The sequence below is a fragment of the Loxodonta africana genome, chromosome 21, assembly GCF_030014295.1.
Source record: "Loxodonta africana isolate mLoxAfr1 chromosome 21, mLoxAfr1.hap2, whole genome shotgun sequence".
Lineage (NCBI taxonomy): Eukaryota > Metazoa > Chordata > Mammalia > Proboscidea > Elephantidae > Loxodonta > Loxodonta africana.
Genome location: NC_087362.1, coordinates 76,520,481 through 76,539,773, shown reverse-complemented (window position 1 = coordinate 76,539,773; position 19,293 = coordinate 76,520,481). Strand labels below are relative to the sequence as shown.

General features: G+C 42.1%; 1 protein-coding gene across 4 annotated transcripts in view; it reads left to right on the top strand.

Annotated features, from left to right (window-relative positions):
* Positions 1-19,293, top strand: part of N4BP1 (NEDD4 binding protein 1) — a 69,315-nt gene that overhangs the window by 29,746 nt on the left and 20,276 nt on the right. Inside the window, exon 1 of one of the 4 annotated variants that reach the window (XM_064274142.1) lies at positions 18,420-18,437. The exons of the other annotated variants lie outside the window; for them this stretch is intronic. Coding sequence (XP_064130212.1) covers positions 18,435-18,437 — 3 coding nt within the window. The 5' untranslated portion in view covers positions 18,420-18,434. Of the gene's footprint in view, positions 1-18,419; positions 18,438-19,293 lie in introns of those variants that run through there. 4 annotated transcript variants of the gene reach the window in all.

Below are 19,293 nucleotides of genomic sequence, written 5' to 3'. Positions count from 1 at the left end.
AACGATTAGGCAGTCCCGATAGAATGAAGTCTACTCGCCCCTTCTTCACGATTGTGATTCCAGCCCGGATCTCTAGTAGGAATGGCTTCTGTCCCAGGGGGTCGGGCTCCATTACTAGGGTCTAAGTTATGGAGCCTATCAGCCTGTTTTCGAGCCTGCTCTAACACCATACGGCGTTTTTCAGAAGTTAGCAGAGTGATGAGGAGCGCCTGTATATCTGCCCAGGTGGGGCGGTGAGTAAAAAAAATAGAAATAGTTCAGCGATTCTGTTTGGGTCATTCTGGTACTGGGGGTTATGGCTCTTCCAGTTACATAGATCAGAGGTGGGAAATGGAGTATGTACCAGCATTGTCCCCCGTGGCTGCCCTTTATCACCACTCTGGCAAGAACCTCTGTCAGTGGGTATTGTCCTGCCTGGGCTCCTGAGGCACCCTCACCGAAAACGGTACTCTGACGGGTATAAGAAGGGAAGACCATACCTGAAGTAGTCGGACCTTCACTGTCTGATCCTCCTCCTCCATCCGCCTTTGGTGTGCTGACCAAGCTAGAAGCGGGCTCGACCATTCTGTTCGGAGACCTTGCTGTCGTTTCACAGTCTGACCCCTTGGCTTCTAGCGCACTTCCCCTATATGGGGGCAGGGGAGCCAAAACGGTGGCCAGAGCCCATCCCTCTAGGAGAGGGTTCTCTGATGAGGATTCAGGGAGTACTTTGGCCTTTGATTTTCCCTGGAAGAAAACCTGATTGGGGGTGCAAGGTCTGGTAGAGAGACATGAAGGCTTGTACATAAGGGACTTCATCCCACTTTTTAGTTCTTCTGCAGAACAAATCCAATTGAAGTATTATAACGTAGAGACCCCTCTGGGGGCCACTGTTCTTGGTCCCCCACCTGGTATTGGGCCATATGTTGTTACATAGGCGAATCACCCGCTTTTTGGTCATGGGCTCATAACTATACCTTTTCCAATGGGCCAAAACGCAGCCCAGCAGGGATTCGGCTGGAATAGATGGGCCTCCTCCCATGCTAATATCTCTTTTGTTTGAACTCTCCTTTTCTTGCCTCAGGCAGGATCAGCTTTACTTGACAAAGGGAAGAGTATGAGCCTCTCAGTACAATGCTTAATCTGTCTCTTCTCTAATTAGGTTTAATTCTTTCAGGATTTCTTGGGTTCCTATCTTAGGACCCTAACTTCTTTGAGGACAGTCTTCTAAAATAGGCTGTACATAATGGGCTTTCTCAGACCGATGAAACTAATTGTCAATCTCAAGAAACTTAGGTTAAAACTGTTCTTGAACCTGGTGAGGGGTTTTGTATGAATAGGGATTTACGGGACGACACACTGAAAAAAAAGAACCTCACGAGGACAAGTAATCATACATAAGACAAACAGACCGACAAAAGCAATGGAGATAACCTTGCAGTCTCAACCTCCCAGACAGCAAGACGGGTTGTACATAAGACGAACTTGATAAACAGAGAAAACCACTCAGACCAGAAAAGCCAGAAAGGAAAGGGGGAACAAGGATAATCTTAGTGATGTCTAACCTATTGCCAGCAATGTCTGAATCTCCACTTCAATCCTCCAGTTACCTCCTATCCTCAATGGCAGACGGACTTCAATCTCCCAGTCTAAACCAATAGAGATGTCTATACTCACTCCCCAAAACCAGGGTGCACCAACCAGAGACAGACAGCAATCCAAATACAAAAACCCACGGCCAATACACACTCGTACGCCTGCCCAGCTCTAGAGTCACCAAGAGCCCCTCCTTGCAATCCTACTCATGGGGATAGTCATCCAAGGCGCCACTCACCTTAGAAACCAAGGGCCTGGGTCCGGTTCCGGACGCCATGCTGGCCCGCCCTATTCGCTCCAACCCTGAGTGCAACAGGGAGAGGGTTGCGGACTCACCTCAGTATCCTGGTTAGGTCTTGCCTTCACCCACTTCTTTGGCGCTGTTGGGGACCTGTGACGCTGCAGAGAAGCCCGCGTCCGGGGACAGCCTCCGGGGACAAACAGAGTCCCCAGTGGCCGCTTGGTAGAGCTGTCGATCAGGCCCGGGCCCTGCCGCGGGACCACCACGTCTCAAATGGCTGGAATCCCTGTACGGGCCACCAAATTGTTACCGCAATTTCGTGAGTTAGAGCTGCCTACCACAAATGGTCAATTCTTGAGACGGGGTGAGGTGGGTAGCAAGAGCTATATTAGATACACCGGCATATGGAGACAGAGGGGAATGATCTCCCCCTAAAGTCGTCTATCCCACCAGACAACTGATGGGTTCGGGTTTTTAAGGGAAAAGGGGTCATAAGTTTTAGGGACTTGTGGGATGTGCACTCTCTTCTGTTTGGTTTCGGTGGTTGTATCTCAAACATGTTGATCTTTTCCTGCCATTGTCCCATCAGCTCAGAGGATAGCTGGCGTCATCCTTTGTCTTATTTGACAGGCTTAGATCAATATCACTTGTTTTCCACGGTCCTAGAGGAAACACTGGTTAATACTTAACCATTTGGGGAGCTAACATCAGGGTCTGACTTGAGGCAGGGATGGGCTGGGGGAGGGAAAGGAGAAAGAAGAGAAAAAAAAAATGGCTCAGGTACGGTTCAAGGTATGGCTGAGCAGCCTGTTTCACTTCCATGGTTGATTATGGATCCAGGTGAAATGAAGTCCTTGGCAACCTAAGTCATTTCTCCATTTATCATGATGTTACTTATTAGTCTAGTTGTGAGAATTTTTGTTTTCTTAGAGGTAATACAGGTTATGTATGCAGGGGTCTCCTAAATACACAAAAGCTCCTTTAAAAGTCTGCATTGTCTAGCCAGATTTGAGAACGACTGGTCTGAAGCACTTTAGACATTGCTACACTTCCCTGCCTGCTTAGTTTCTCCTTCTTCAATGAGTTGTGCTCAGCTTTGGAAACTCACGTGTTGGTACTGCTTAAGAGCTACAGCTGCTAGCCAAAAGGTCGGCAGTTCGAATCCACCAGATGCTCCTTGGAAACTCTATGAGGTGGTTCTACTCAGTCCTATAGGGTTGCTGTGAGTCACAGTCGACTCGACAGCAACAGGTTTGGCTTTTGTTCTTTGAGATCTTCTGTTGCATTGTGCCGCAGCACAGTGTTGCTCCTGGCAGCTGCCGAAGTGTGTCAGATCTGTGCCCATGGTAGCTGGTCTCAAGTTGCTGTGGTTTTTAGCCGTTGTGTCAGTTTTAAATTTGTTTTTGCTTCTGTGCTATACTTGTTGTTTGCTCTTGTGTGGTGGGGAGCCCCCATGGTGCTTGGCTGCTAACAGAAAGGTGGGTGGTTTGAACACAACAGCCACGCTGTGGGAAGAGGGACCTGGCAATCTGCCCCCATAAGGTTTTCAGCCCAGGAAACCCTATGGGGCAGTTCTTCTCTGTCCTATAGGATCGTCATGAGTTGGAATTGGTGCGATGGCACAGGGTCACCGTGAGTTGGAATTGGTGCGATGGCACAGGGTCACCGTGAGTTGGAATTGGTGCGATGGCACAGCATCACCACAGCTCCTGCAGGCTGCACCGTCTGCTGTTCCTTCTGCACCTGCTGCCAGCTGCTTCTAGCTGTGTGTGATCTGGGAGACAGGCCGGCAAAGCCCCTTGTGTGTGCCCACAGTGACACAGATGGTAGATGTGAACAGTGGTGTCGAGAACCTTCCCCAGGTCAAAGCTGTAGATTCTTGAGTCGCCACTTTGGTCATTCCCAGTTCTAGTTATGTTTTGGATGGCAGAGGTTGACAGGAGCATCTCTGAATCCATGAGATGTTATTAGTGTTAAGAGCTGAGTTTATAGACTGTGTAATACAGTAAATCCCCAGGTTAACTGAGTTATGGACAACTCATACTTGCCTTTTAATGTTATGTAAATTTGCCCTCACTTTGAAAATATTGAACCAACTCCCAGCAAGTTCTTCATCACAGTCACCCTCACTTGCTGCCCGGCAGCTTTGAAATCACTGCAAAGGCTTCAAGCCTTTCCTGGACTAAACCAAAAAACAAAACCAAACCCGTTGCTGTTGAGTCGATTCCGACTAAAGTAAGGCTAAATACGAACCTATGCACCTGTATAAATGGCTTGGGGACAGTGTCTGATCTGCTCTAACCCCACAAGGGGGAAGGAGAACCAAGATCAGCAGCACAAGGCTGACTCCTTGAGGTGGAGGCCAGAGAAGCCTCCTCTCTCTGCTGCCTTTACTAATTCTGACACTAGCCATCCCTCCCACAGCACTCTGTTTCTCTGATGGATTGGATAATTCCTTACAGTGGTGAAATAGAACTCATAGAACTTATTCACAATTATGGGGTTTATCAGGGAAGTAACAGTTACAATTTGGGCTCAGGAACAAGTTCTTCCATCAGGACAGCCTCTTCCCAGCTGTGCTCACAGGCACGCTTCTTTCTGGCCCTCAGTCTCTGCCCAAAGTCACTCAGCTTTCTCTCTCTCGGTGGTCTGGGAAGCCCACTGCACCATCTCCTGCTGCTGGGTCTCTGCTGCTGGGTCTCGCCTTCCTTGGCGGTGGTGGGCTCTTCTCTGTGCTCTGGATTGACTCTCTTTTAAGGCAAAACTGACCAATCCCCTTGGTAGGCAACAATTACCCTATCACACAGTCCTGTCCAGTCACCTGGGTGGGAGTTACAAGACCATGGCTAGAAAGGCCACACACAAAAGTAATTAATTACACTGCACACCTTTTCCAACTTAACCTAAAAATTCGACTTAAAGACACACTTGGGAACGATCTCGTTCATAACCTGGGGACTGCCGTAATAGAAATTTCTTTTGCCACGTGAAAGAGGAGTTATTTTATATGGATAACCGCCCCCCCGCCTTTTCTTCTCCTTAAAACTCTAAGTAAAACAGAATGAAAACATTGCAGAACATGGTAGATGGTTTTTGACTAACTTTAAAATGTTTATATGTACAAGCCAAATGCAAATGACAGGCATTTGGACCTATAAAATCCATATCGATATAACTGACAGCCAAGCATCTCCCCAAATGTAATAACACTGTATATTTAATTGTTCACTCCTGAATTTGAGTATAGTACTTATTGTGCTCCGTAGTTCATTAGAGAGTATATTATTAATGAAAAAAAAAAAATCGAGTCTGTAAAGCCCAGGGGATAATTACTTATTTGGGGGTACCAAATTTTTTTTTTTCTTTTGTGTCTGGCTTTTTTTAAAAAATAATTTTTATTGTGCTTTAAGTGAAAGTTTACAACTCAAGTCAGTCTCTCACACAAAAACTTATATACACCTTGCTACACACTCCCAATTGCTCTCCCCCTAATGTGACGGCCCGCTCCCTCCCTCCACTCTCTGCGTCCATTTTGCCAGTTTCTAACCCCCTCCGGGCAGGAAATGCCAACATAGTCTCAAGTACTCCTCACCAACATCCCTCTCCAACCCATTGTCCAGTCTGAATAGTTGACTTCGGAAATGGTTCCCGTCCTGGGCCAACAGAAGGTCTGGGGGCCATGACCACTGGGGTCCTTCTAGTCTCAGTCAGACCATTAAGCCTGGTCTTTTTATGAGAATTTGGGGTCTGCATCCCACAGCTCTCCTGCTCCCTCAGGGGTTCTCTATTGTGTTCCCTGTCAGGGCAGTCATCCCTTATTGCTGGGCACCATCCAGTTCTTCTGGTCTCAGGATGATGTAGTCGCTGGTTCATGTGGCCCTTTCTGCTTCTTGGGCTCATAATTACCTTGTGTCCTTGGTGTTCTTCGTTCTCCTTTGATCCAGGTGGGTTGAGACCAATTGATGCATCTTAGATGGCTGCTTGCTAGCGTTTAAGACCCCAGATGCCACTCTTCAAAGTGGGACGCAGAATATTTTCTTCATAGATTTTATTATGCCAATTGACTTAGATGTCCCCTGAAACCATGGTCCCCAGACCCCTGCCCCTGCTACGCTGACCTTCAAAGCAATCAGTTTATTCAGGAAACTTCTTTGCTTTTGTTTTTGTCCAGTTGTGCTGACTTCCCCTGTATTGTGTGCTGTCTTTCCCTTCACCTAAAGTTGTTCTTATCTACTATGTAATTAGTGAATACCCCCTCCCACCCTCCCTCCCTCCCCCCTCTTGTAACCACAAAGGAATGTTTTCTTCTCAGGTTAAACTGTTTCTCAAGTTCTCGTAATAGTGGTCTTATACAATATTTGTCCTTTTGCAGCTGACTAATTTCACTCAGCATAATGCCTTCCAGGTTCCTCCACGTTATGAAATGTTTCACAGATTCCTCACTGTTCTTTATCAATGCATAGTATTCCATTGTGTGAATATACCATAATTTATTTATCCATTCATCCGTTGATGGGCACCTTGGTTGCTTCCATGTTTTTGCTATTATAAACAGTACTGCAGTAAACATGGGTGTGCATATATCTGTTCGTGTAAAGGCTCTTATTTCTCTAGGATATATTCCAAGGAGTGGTATTGCTGGATCCTATGGTAGTTCTATTCCTAGCTTTTTAAGGAAGCGCCAAATTGATTTCCAAAGTGGTTGTACCATTTGACATTCCCACCAGCAGTGTAGAAGTGTTCCAGGCTCTCCACAGCCTCTCTGACGTTTATTATTTTGTTTTTTGGATTAATGCCAGCCTTGTTGGAGTGGGATGAAATCTCATTGTAGTTTTGATCTGCATTTCTCTAATGGCTAATGATCGTGACCATTTCCTCATTATCTGTTAGCTACCTGAATATCTTCTTTAGTGAAGTGTCTATTATATCTTTTTTCCATTTTTTAATTGGGTTCAATTTGTCTTTTTGCAGGTAAGTTTTTGGAGTATCATGTAGATTCTAGAGATCAGGTGCTGATCAGAAATATCATAGCTAAAAACTTTTTCCCAGTCTGTAGGTAATCTTTTTACTGTTTTGGTGAAGTCTTTGGATGAGCATGGGTGTTTGATTTTAAGGAGCTCCCAGTTACCTAGTTTTTCTTCTACATTCTTTATATAGTTTTGTATACTGTTTATGCCATGTATTAGGGCTTCTAACGTTGTCCCTATTTTTTCTTCTATAGTCTTTATCGTTTTAGATTTTATATTTAGGTCTTTGATCCATTTTGAGCTCGTTTTTGTGCATAGAGTGAGGTATGGGTCTTGTTTCATTTTTTTACAGATGATTATCCAGTTTTGCCAGCACCATTTGTTATAAAGACTCTCTTTTCCCCATTTAACTGTATTGGGGCCTTTGTCAAATATCAACTGCTCATATATGGATGGATTTATGTCTGGATTCTCAATTCTGTTCCATTGGTCCATGTATCTGTTGTTGTACCAGTACCAGGCTCTTTTGACTACTATGGGGGTATAATAGGTTCTGAAATCAGGTAAAGTAAGGCCTCCTACTTTGTTCTTCTTTTTCAGTAATGCCTTATTTTTCCGGGGCCTCTTTCCCTTCCATATGAAATTGTGATTTGTTTCTCCATCTCATTAGAGAATGTTGTTGGGATTTGGATCAGAATTGCATTAAATGTATAGATCGCTTTTGGTAGAATAGACATATTTATAATTTTAAGTCTTTCTATCCATGAGGAAGGTATGTTCTTCCACTTACGTAAGTCTCTTGGTTTCTTGCAGAGGTGTACTGTAGTTTTCTTTGTGTAAGTCTTTTACATCTCTGGTAAGATTTATTCCTACGTATTTTATCTTCTTGGGGGCTACTGTAAATGGCATTGATTTGGTGATTTCCTCTTGGATGTTCTTTTGTTGGTATAGAGAAATCCAACTGATTTTTGTATGTTTGTCTTGTATCCCGATACTCTGCTGAACTCTTCTATTCGTTTCAGTAGTTTTCTGGAGGATTCCTTAGGGTTTTCTGTGTATAAGATCATGTCATCTGCAAATAGAGATACTTTTACTTCTTCCTCGCCGATCTGGATGCCCATTATTTCTTTATCTAGCCTAATTGCTCTGGCTAGGACTTCCAGCACAATGTTGAATAAGAGTGGTGATGAAGGGCATCCTTGTCTGGTTCCCGATCTCAATGGCAATGTTTTCAGGCTCTCTCCATTTACGATGCTGTTGGCTCTTGGCTTTGTATAAATGCCCTTTATTATGTTGAGGAATTGCCTTCTATTCCTATTTTGCTGAGAGTTTTTGTCATGAATGAGTGTCTGTGTCAATTGATAAAATCATGTCATTCTTCTGTTTTATTTATGTGGTGGATTACATTAATTGTTTTTCTAATGTTGAACCATGCCTGCATACCTGGTGTGAATCCCACTTGGTCATGGTGAATTATTTTTTTGATATGTTGTTGAATTCTATTGGCTAGAATTTTGTTGAGGATTTTTGCATCTACATTCATGAGGGACATAGGTCCATAATTTTCTTGTGGTGTCTTTACCTGGTTTTGGTATCAAGGATATGGTGGCTTCATAGAATGAGTTTGGTAGTATTCCGTCCTTTTCTATGCTCTGAAATACCTTTAGTAGTAGCGGTGTTAACTCTTCTCTGAAAGTTTGGTAGAACTCTGTAGTGAAGCTGTCCGGACCAGGGCTTTTTTTGGGGAGGGAGTTTTTTGATAACCTTTGCAATCTCTTCTTTTGTTATGGGTCTATTTAGTTGTTCTACCTCTGTGTTAGTTTAGGTGGGTAGTGTGTTTCTAGGAATTCATCTATTTCTTCTAGGTTTTCAAATTTGTTGGAGTACAGTTTTTCATAGTAATCTGATATGATTCTTTTAATTTCAGTTGGGTCTGTTGTAATATCGCCCATCTCATTTCTTATTTTGGTTATTTGCCTCCTCTCCCGTTTTTCTTTTGTCAGTTTGGCCAATGGTTTATCGATTTTGTTGATTTTTTTCAAAAAACCAGCTTTTGGTCTTATAATTCTTTCAACTGTTTTTCTGTTTTCTATTTCATTTAGTTCAGCTCTAATTTTTATTATTTGTTTCCTTCTGGTGCCTGTGGGTTTCTTTTGTTGCTCTCTTTCTATTTGTTCAAGTTGTAGGGATAATTCTTTGATTTGGACCCTTTCTTCTTTTTGGATGTGTGCATTTATTGATGTAAATTGGCCTCTCAGCACAGCTTTTGCTGTGTCCCAAAGGTTCTGATAGGAAGTGTTTTCATTCTCATTGGATTCTCTGAATGTCTTTATTCCATCCTTAATGTCTTCTATAATCCAGTCTTTTTTGAGCAGGGTATTGTTCAGTTTACAAGTGTTTGATTTCTTTTCCCTGCTTTTCCTGTTATTGATTCCCACTTTTATGGCCCTATGGTCAGAGAAGATGCTTTGTAATATTTCAATGTTTTGGATTCTGCTAAGGCTTGCTTTATGACCTAATATATGGTCTCTTCTAGAGAATGTTCCATGTGCACTAGAAAAGAAAGTATAGTTGGTTGCTGTTGGGTAGAGTGTTCTGTATATGTCTATGAGGTCAAGTTGGTTGATTGTGGCATTTAGATCTTCCCTGTCTTTATTGAGCTTCTTTCTGGATGTCCTGCCCTTCACCGAAAGTCGTGTGTTGAAGTCTCCTACCGTTATTGTGGAGCTGTCTATTTCACTTTTCAATGCTGATGAAGTTTGTTTAATCTATCTTGCAGCCCTGTTATTGGGTGCATAAATATTTAATATGGTTATATCTTCTTGGTGTATTGTCCCTTTAATCATTGTATAGTGTCCTTCCTTATCCTTTCTGATGGATTTTACTTTAAAGTCTATTTTGTCAGAAATTAATATTGCCACTCCTGCTCTTTTTTGATTGTTTGCTTGATATAGTTTTTCCATCCTTTGAGCTTTAGTTTGTTTGTGTTTCCAAGTCTAAGGTGTGTCTCTTGTAGGCAGCATATAGACAGATCTTGTTTTTTAATCCATTCTGCCACTCTTTGTCTCTTTATTGGTGCATTTAGTCCATTTATATTCAGGGTGATTATGAATAGGTATGAATTCATTGCTATCATTTTGATCTCTTTTTTTGTGTTGACAGTTTCTTTTTCCCACTTGATTTTGTGTGCTGAGTAGATTGTCTTTATGGATATTGTCCTTTCCTCATATTTGTTGTTGTTGATTTTGTTTCTGCTGAGTCTGTATTTTTCCCTTGTATTTCATTTTGTTGAGTAGGATAGTTTATCTCCTTTATGGTTACCTTATTATTTACCCCTATTTTTCTAAATTTAAAACTATCTTTTATTTCTTTGTATCACCGTATCTTCCTCTCCGTATGGAAGGTGTATGATTACATTTCATAGTCCGCCTTTATTATTTTAATATTGTCTTCTTTTATATAATAACATCGCTGTTACCCTGTTTTGGGGTTTTTTTTTTATAGTCTTGGTTTGTTTTTTTGGATTTCTCTGTCTGGGTTGACTTCTGGTTGCTCTGCCCAGTGTTCTAGTCTTGGGTTGATTTTCTAACCAAAAACTCCCTTTAGTATTTCTTACAGTTTTGGTTCATTTTTTACGAATTCCTTCAACTTGCGTTTATCTGGAAATGTCTTAATTTCACCTTCGTATTGAAGGGACAGTTTTACTGGATATATGATTCTTGGCAGGCAATTTTTTTCCTTCAATTTTTTAAATATGTCATTCCATTGCCTTCTTGCCTGCACAGTTTCTGCCAAGTAGTCCGAGCTTATTCTTATTGGCTGTGCTTTGTAAGTGAGTTTTCATTTATCCCTCGCTGCTGTTATAATTGTCTCTTTATCTTTGGTTTTGGCAGGTTTGATTATAATATGTCTTGGTGACTTTCTTTTAACATCTACCTTACGTGGAGTTCGATGAGCATCTTGGATAGATAACCTTCTCATCTTTCACAATATCAGGGAAGTTTTCTGCCAACAAACCTTCAACAATTCTCTCCGTATTTTCTGTTACCCCTCCCTATTCTGGTACTCTAGTCACTCGTAGGTTATTTCTCTTGATAGAGTCCCACATGATTCTTAAGGTTTCTTTATTTCTTTTAATTCTTTTATCTGATTTTTCTTCAAATATGTTAGTGCCAAGTGATTTATTTTCGAGTTCAGACATTCTAGCTTCTACTTGCTCAGTTCTGCTCCTCTGACATTCTATTGAGTTGTGTAATTCTGTCATTTTATTGTTAATCTTCTGAGTTTCTGATTGCTGTCTGTGGATTTTTCCAGCTTATTAAACTTTTCATTATGTTCCTGAATAATCTTTCTAATTTCTTCAGTTGCTTTATCTGTGTGTTCCTTGGCTTGTTCTGTGTATTGCCTCATTTCCTTCCTGATGTCTTGAAGGGTTCTGTATATTAAACTTTTGTATTCTGCATCTGGTAATTCCAGGAATGCACTTTCGTCTAGAAGATTCCTGGGTTTTTTGTTTTGAGAGCCTGTTGAGGTGATCATGGTCTGTTTCTTTATGTGACTTGATATTGACTGTTGTCTCTGAGCCATCTATAAGTTATTGTATTAGTTTATGCTTGCTTACTGTGTCGTAGCTGCTTCCTTTGTTTTATTTTGGTATACCCCTATGGGTTGCTCGAGTGAGCTAGCTTGATTATTTTTGCCTTTGGAGCTCTGGTGTCCTGTCCCCAGCTGGCTAGAGCTGTTATCAGGTATATCAGTCTAGGAGTCCATTCAGTTTTCTTGTATGAATTCAGTTCAGGTTTCCAGGTAGCTGATCATCAAGCGTGTGGTACACGCTCTGTCCTACAGTCTTAGAGGGGCAGGGGTGATTGGCATATATACTGGTATCTGATTGCAGCAGGGGGTCATGCTCTGAACAAGGCAGGGGGCTGAGAACCAACCCCCACGTGTCTCTGAGGAAAACGTGTCTCTGTTCCCTAGAGCGTGCTGGTGGGTGGGTTCTGCAGAGGGACCATGGGCACCGAAAGTTTTTGGTTGTAAGGACTGGGAAGTACCAGTTATCTTTGGACCACTGTCGCAGATGTCTGGGTGACCTGAGTGGAGCTACCAGTCCTTAGGTCCCTGATTTGTGTAGGTGAGCACCTTATTTAATAGGCAAAGCAATGTCAAACGTCAAACACCCACCAGTCCACCACACAGCTGAAATGGTTGGAGTCTGCCAGCGAAGGCCTATTCTCCCAAAATAGGCCCACACAGGTCCATGCAGAAGGGAAAGGTGCTCAAGGTCCACAGATGGTTTATGCCTGTACAGGAGCCGCTTCTGCCCTGAGCTCCCCCAGTTAATGGAGCTAGCAAATTATCTTTTCCCCCCAGTTGCAATTTTTGTCCTTCCCCAAGGCTGGGGGGATGGCTCTAGGTGCTCTCCAGGGTCTATCTCAGGGCCAGGGATTCAGCCACTGAAGCTGGCTTGGGGGTGGTGGGGGTGCAGTAAAATACACGCAAGTACTTAGCTTGTGCCGAGAGCACCGTTCTCCTCAGGTTCCAGAGGTGTGAGTGGGCTGTGTGGCTGGCTGCTTCTCCCTGAGGAAACTGCGGCCGAACACTAGTATCAGCCCGCTGCCGCCCCGGGAACAGTGCCGGAGGGCTCCCCGCTATTCAGTTCCAGTAACTCCTCTTCACTTCTGAACGGTCTCTTCCTCCCCCTGCCCCTCATTTCGTTGTCTAAGCTTGCCTTTGATGCTCAGGGCTCCCAGCTTGTCGCAAACATACTCATTTCACTTAATTTTTCGGGTCTTTGTTGTAAAGAGGGCTCGCTGGGAGCGTCTGTCTATTCCGCCATCTTGGCTCTCCATCTTCCATATTTTTGGCAAATTTCATCCTCAAGTAGTTTCCTAAGGGAAAAGGTCCATGGGAATAATTTGATGAGCCTTTATAGCATGTCTACAAATGCACTGGAAGCACTCAATCATTTATGCCAGGAAATTTGGAAGTCAGCTACCAGGACAACTGACTGGAAGAGATCCATATTTGTGCCTGTTCCAAAGAAAGGTGAGCCAATGAAATGTGGAAATTATTGAGCAGTATCAAGAATATCACACATGTGTAAAATTCTGCCAAAGATAATTAAAAAAACAGTTGCAGCAGTATATCAATAGGGAACTGTGAGAAATTCAGGCTGGATTCAGAAGAGGACGTGGAACCAGGGATATCATTGCTGGTGTCAGATGGATCCTGGCTAAAAGCAGAGAATACCAGAAGGATGTTTACCTGTGTTTTTTTTTTTTTTGGACTATGAAAAGGCATTCGACTGTGTGGATTATAACAAATTATGGATAACGTTTCAATATGGGTAACAATGGGAATTCCAGTACACTTCTTTGTGTTCCTGAGGAACCTGTACATAGGTCAAGAGGCAGTTGTTTCGACAGAACAGGGGGATACCTCATGGTTTAAAGTCAGGAAAGGTGTGCATCAGGGTTGTATCTTTTCACCATACCCATTCAGTCTGTATGCTGAGCAAATAATCCAAGAAGCTGGGCTATATGAAGAAGAACAAGGCATCAGGATTGGAGGAAGACTCTTTAACAACCTGCGTTATGCAGATGACACAACCTTGCTTGCTGAAAGTGAAGAGGACTTGAAGCACTTACTGATGAAGATCAAGGACCACAATCTTCAGTATGGATTACACCTCAGCATAAAGAAAACAAAAATCCTCACAACTGGACCAATAAGCCACATCATGATAAACGGAGAAAAGATTGAAGTTGTCAAGGATTTCGTTTTACTTGGATCCACAATCAACCCCCATGGAAGCAGCAGTCAGGGAATCAAAAGACACATTGCATTGGGCACATCTGCTGCAAAGGACCTCTTTAAAGTGTTGAAAAGTAAAAGTTGTCACCTTGAAGACTAAGGTGCACCTGATTCAAGCCATGGTATTTTCAATTACATCATATGCATGTGAAAGGTGGACAATGAATAAGGAAGACGGAAGAAGAATTGACGCCTTTGAATAGTGGTGTTGGCAAAGAATATTGAATATACCATGGACTGCCAAAAGCAGAAACAAATCTGTCTTGGAAGAAGTACAATCAGAATGCTCCTTAGAAGCAAGGATGGCGAGACTGCATCTTACATACTTTGGACGTGTTGTCAGGAGGGATCAGTCCCTGGAGAAGGATGTCATGCTTGGCAAAGTACAGGGTCAGCAGAAAAGAGGAAGACCCTCAATGAAATGGATTGACGTAGTGGCTGCAACAATGATCTCAAGCATAACAGCAATTGTAAGGATGGCACAGCACTGGGTAGTGTTTCATTCCGTTGTGCATGGGGTCGCTATGAGTCAGAACCAACTCAACAGCACCTAACAACAACAGTAGTATTCCCTTGTGTGAATATACCATAACTTATCTGTTCATCTGTTGGTGGGCACCTTGGTTGCTTCCATCTTTTTGCTAGTAAACAGTGCTGCAGTGAACATGTGTGTGCATATTATCTGTTCGTGTAAAGGCTCTTATATCTCTATGATATATTCCAAGGAGCAGGTTTGCTGGATTGTATGGTATTTCTATTTTTAGCTTTTTAAGGAAGCTCCAAATCGATTTCCAGAGTGATTGTACCATTTTATATTCCAACAAGTAGTTTATAAATGTTCCAGTCTCTCCACAACCTTTCCAACATGTATTATTTTGTGCTTTTTGAATTAGTGCTAGCCTTGTTGGGGTGAGATGGTATCTCATTGTAGTTTTGATTTGCATTTCTCTAATTGCTAATGATCGTGAGCATTTCCTCATGTTTCTGTTAGCTGCCTGAATGTCTTCTTTGGTGAAGTGCCTGTTCATACCCTTTGCCCATTTTTTAATTGAGTTGTCCTTTTGTTGTTGAGGTTTTGCAGTGTCTTGTAGATTTTAGAGATTAGACTCTGATCAGATATGTTGTAGCCCAAATTTGTTTCCCCAGTCTGTAGGTTGTCTTTTTTACTCTCTTGGTGAAGTCTTTTGATTAGCATAAGTGTTTGCTTTTTAGGGGCTCCCAGTTATCTAGTTCCTCATCTGGTGTTTATTCATTGTTAGTTATGGATTGTATTCTTTTTATGCTATGTATTAGGACTCCTAGTGTTGTCCCTATTTTTTTTTCCACGATCTTTATCGTTTTAGATTTTGTATTTAGGTCTTTGATCATTTGGAGTTTGTTTTTTTGCACGATGTGAGGTGTGGCTCCTGTTCCATTTTTTTCAGATGGATATCTAGTATCGCCAGCACCATTCGTTAAAGAGACTGCCTTTTCCCCAGTTAACAGACTTCGGGCCTTTGCCAACATGAGCTGCTCATACGTGGATGAATTTACGCCTGGATTCTTAATTCTGTCCCATTGATCTGTGTATCTGTTGTACCAGTACCAGGCTGTTTTGACTACCGTGGAGGTATAGTAAGTTCTAAAATCAGGTAGTGTGAGGCCTCCCACTTTGTTCTTTTTCAGTAATGTTTTATTTATCTGGGGCCTCTTCCCTTTCCGTATGAAGTTGGTGAATTGTTTGTCCGTCTCATTGAAAAATGCCTTTGGAGTTTGGATTGCAATTGCATTGTATCTGTAGATTGCTTTGGGTAGAATAGACATTTTCACAATGTTCAGTCTTTGTATCCAGGAGCAAGGTATATTTTTTCACTTATCTAGGTCTCTTTTGGTTTCTTGCAGCAGTGTCTTGTAGTTTTCTTTGTATAGGTCTTTTATGTCTCTGGTTAGATTTATTCCTAAATATTTTATCTTCTTGGGGGATATTGTAAATGGTATTAATTTGTTGATTTCATCATATACGTTCTCTTTGTTGGTGTAGAGGAATCCAAGCCACTTTTGTCCGTTCTTGTTCATATAGTCCAGCTTTTCGGATTATTTGCTCAGCATACAGATTGAATATGTGCGGTGAAAGGATACAACTCTGATGCACACCTTTCCTGACTTTAAACCGTGCAATATCACATTCTGTTTGAACGACTGCTTCTTGGTCTACGTACAGGTTCTTCATGAGCACAATGAAGTGTTCTGCAATTCCCATTCTTGGCAGTGTTATCAAAAATTTGTTATGATCCACACACTAGATTGCCTTTGCATAGTCAGTAAAATACAGGTAAACATCTTTCTGGTATTCTGTGCTTTCACCCAAGATCCATCTGATATCAGCAATGAGATGTTTCATTCCATGTCCTCTTCTGAATCTGGCTTGAATTTCTGGCTGTTCCCTGTCAATGTACTGCTGCAAGTGTTTTTGAATTATCTTTGGCAAAATTTTACTTATGTGTGATATTGATATTATTTAATAATTTCCGCATTCTTTTGGATCACCTTTCTTTGGAATGGGCACAGATATGGATCTTTTTCAGTTGGTTGGCCAGGTAGCTGTTTTCCAAATTTATTGGCATAGATGAGTATCTCCAGCACTGTCTGTGAACCCAGGAATACCCCCACACCAGGACAGCCCACTGATTCTTGACAAAGGTGCAAAAGCAAGTCAATGAAGAAATGATAGCCTTTTCAAGAAATAGTACTGGAGTAGTTGAATATCCATAAGCAAAAACATCAACCTTACACATTATATAAAAATTAATTCAATATGGATAATTTTAAATGTAAAACCCTAAAACTTTCAGAAGATAATCTGGGACAGAATCTTCAGGATCTAGAACTTAGTGAAGAATTCCTAGACATGACACCAAAAGCACTGACCTTAAGAGAAAAAAAATAGATAAATCGGTCTTGCTTAAAATTAAAAACTTCTGCTTACAAAAGACCCTGTTAAGAGAATGAAAGAACAAGCTACAGACTGGGAGAAAATATTAGTAAGTCTCATATCTGATAAAGGACCCATTTAGAATGTATAAGGAACTCTGAAACTCAACAGTAAAAAACAAGCAAACCACTTAGAAAATGAACAAAAGAAATGAACAGATCTTGCATGGAAGAGGGTGTATGGACAGTAGATAGCACACGGTAAATGTTTATCATCACTGGCCATCAGGGAAATGGAAACAGAGACCACGATGAGACACACACTACATTTCTGTTAGGACAGCTATAAAATAAATAAATAATAGTGAAAATACCAAATGCTGACAAGGACATAGAGCAACAGGATGGAGGAGGGCGTGTGGATGGCGAATCGCGCACGGTAAATGTTCATCATCACTGGCCATCAGGGAAGTGTAAACAGACAACGATGAGATACACACTATGTTCCTGTTAGAACAACTGTAAAATAAATAAAAGATAGTGAAAATACCAAATGCTGACAAGGACATAGAGAAACTGGATTTCTTACACGTTGCTGATGGGAATGTAAAATGGTCCAGTCATTCTGGAAAGTAGTTTGACAGTTCCTTAGAAAAATTAACCACCACATCAGCCAGCAGTTGCAATCCTGGGTATTTATCCCAGAGAAACGAAAACCTAAGTCCACATAAAAACCCTTCCCTGGTAGTTCTTCGCAGCTGTATTTATAATAGTCCCAAACTAGAAACAACCAAACTGTCCCTCAGTAGATGAATGGTTAAAAAACTGGTACTTCCATACCATGGGATACTACTCTGCGATAGCAAGGACTGAACTATTGATACGTGGCAGCAGTTTGGATAGATCCCAAGGGCATTATGCTGAATTTAAAAAAGGCAATCTCAAAAGTCACAAGCTGTATGATCCCATTTATAGAACATTCTTAAAATCACAGAATTGTAGACATGAAAACAGATTAGTGATTCCCAGGGGTTAGGGAGGGTAGGGAAAGTGGGGTGGCTGTGACTAAAAGGGGTAGCAGGAGGGAGGTCTTTGTGGCGATGGATTAGTTCTGTATCTTAGAGGAATCTCAATGTGATAAAATGGGTTAGAAATACACGCACACTGTCAGTGTTAATTTCCTGGTTTTGATATCATGTTGTTATGTAAGATGTAACCATGGGAGAAACAGGGTGAAGAGTATGCGGGACTTTCTGTAGCATCTTTCCAGCTCCCTGGAAATGTTAAAAATAAAAAACTTGAGGCGACAACCTAAATATAGCGTAAATTCAGACAGGAGCAAAAGCCAAATGTTGTGCCTTTTGACATCTTCGGGATAAATCCCGTTGCTGTCAAGCCAATCCCAGCTCACAGCGCCCTATAGGACAGAGGAGAACTGCCCTAATAGGATTTCCAAGGAGTGAGTGGTAGATTCAAATTGCCGAGTTTTTGACTAGTGGCCATAGCTCTTAACTACCGCACCACCATCTTCAGGGATGGATACTGGCATAGATATTTAGCTCTCTACTTGCACGTCCAGAAAGGATGATTGCTGACTGTACTTGGTGTTTAATCAGTTACTACGTTACAGAAATGGCAAACTGCTGTAAGAAAAAACCAGGCTTGTCAGCCCAGCGCCAATGATCTGTTCTTCACCACAGATCCTACAGACACTACCAACGCACGCAATGAATACAAGACCCTAAAGAAGTCGTGACTGAGTATCATGCTGCGTAGACCCAGCTCTTCCTCTGTGGCATTTTCATGTTTTTGGTGTTCCATGTGCTCGTAGGCGTTTTGTTGTTCCAAAATCTAGGTGCATGAGGAAAGTGTTTGCATATTTGAATATAAATTCTAACTGAAGAGTGTGGCCATCAACATAGTGTATGGTAGGTGCCATCCTGCAAAGCCTTGTTTTGAGTTGGACGAAATAGCACCCTTTTTGGCCATGCCAGCCTGATTTTAGTTTGAAATATAGATCAGGCATCACCAAGCTCATTTCTCACAAATGTCTGTCCAGAAATTTTTCCCTGATAATTGGGGTAACAGTGTTGTTACTATGTAGTAAGCACATAGTATGTGCAAGGCACTCTTGCCAGGACTTTATATTGATTATCTCATTGAATTCGCTCAACAGCCCCAAGATTGCACTAGCCTTATCTCTGGTACAGAGAAGAAACTGGCTTAGAGGGGTTAGTTAGGTTGAGCAAAGTTGCACAAGCTGTATGGCTGGAATTTCAGGCCAGGGCACCCTGACTCCACAAATATGTTTCACTGTTGTGTTGTTTTGTTTTGAGGTGGCAGCGAGGATGGGGTGGGGGTCGGGGGGGGCGTGCCAGTGCTTGCTTGCTTTGCATTCTGCCCTCAGTAGCAACCTGGTTGCTTATAAGAACCCAGTTCCCCTTCTTACCTCATTCAGGCCTCCTTCAATACCAGATTTCATCAGAAACCCTACCTTAGCTTTGAGGATGGCAGAGCTGTCCAGTGTTTTGTGGTTCTTCATACTTTGATGGTGTTCGCTGCCCTTGAGCTGGCGCCCCAGTGGCAACCCCATGCACGACTAGATTGAACTGTTGTGATACAGGGTTTTCGTTGGCTGATATTAGGTCTCCATCAGCACAGTTTGGCCTTTCTTAGAAAACACAGACATAACTTATTTAGGGTATATTGTTAATCTTGTTCGTAAATGCCTTCGGGAAATCAATCTGTTTTATTTGGAAAGCAAGGGTAATAGTAGCGAAGCAA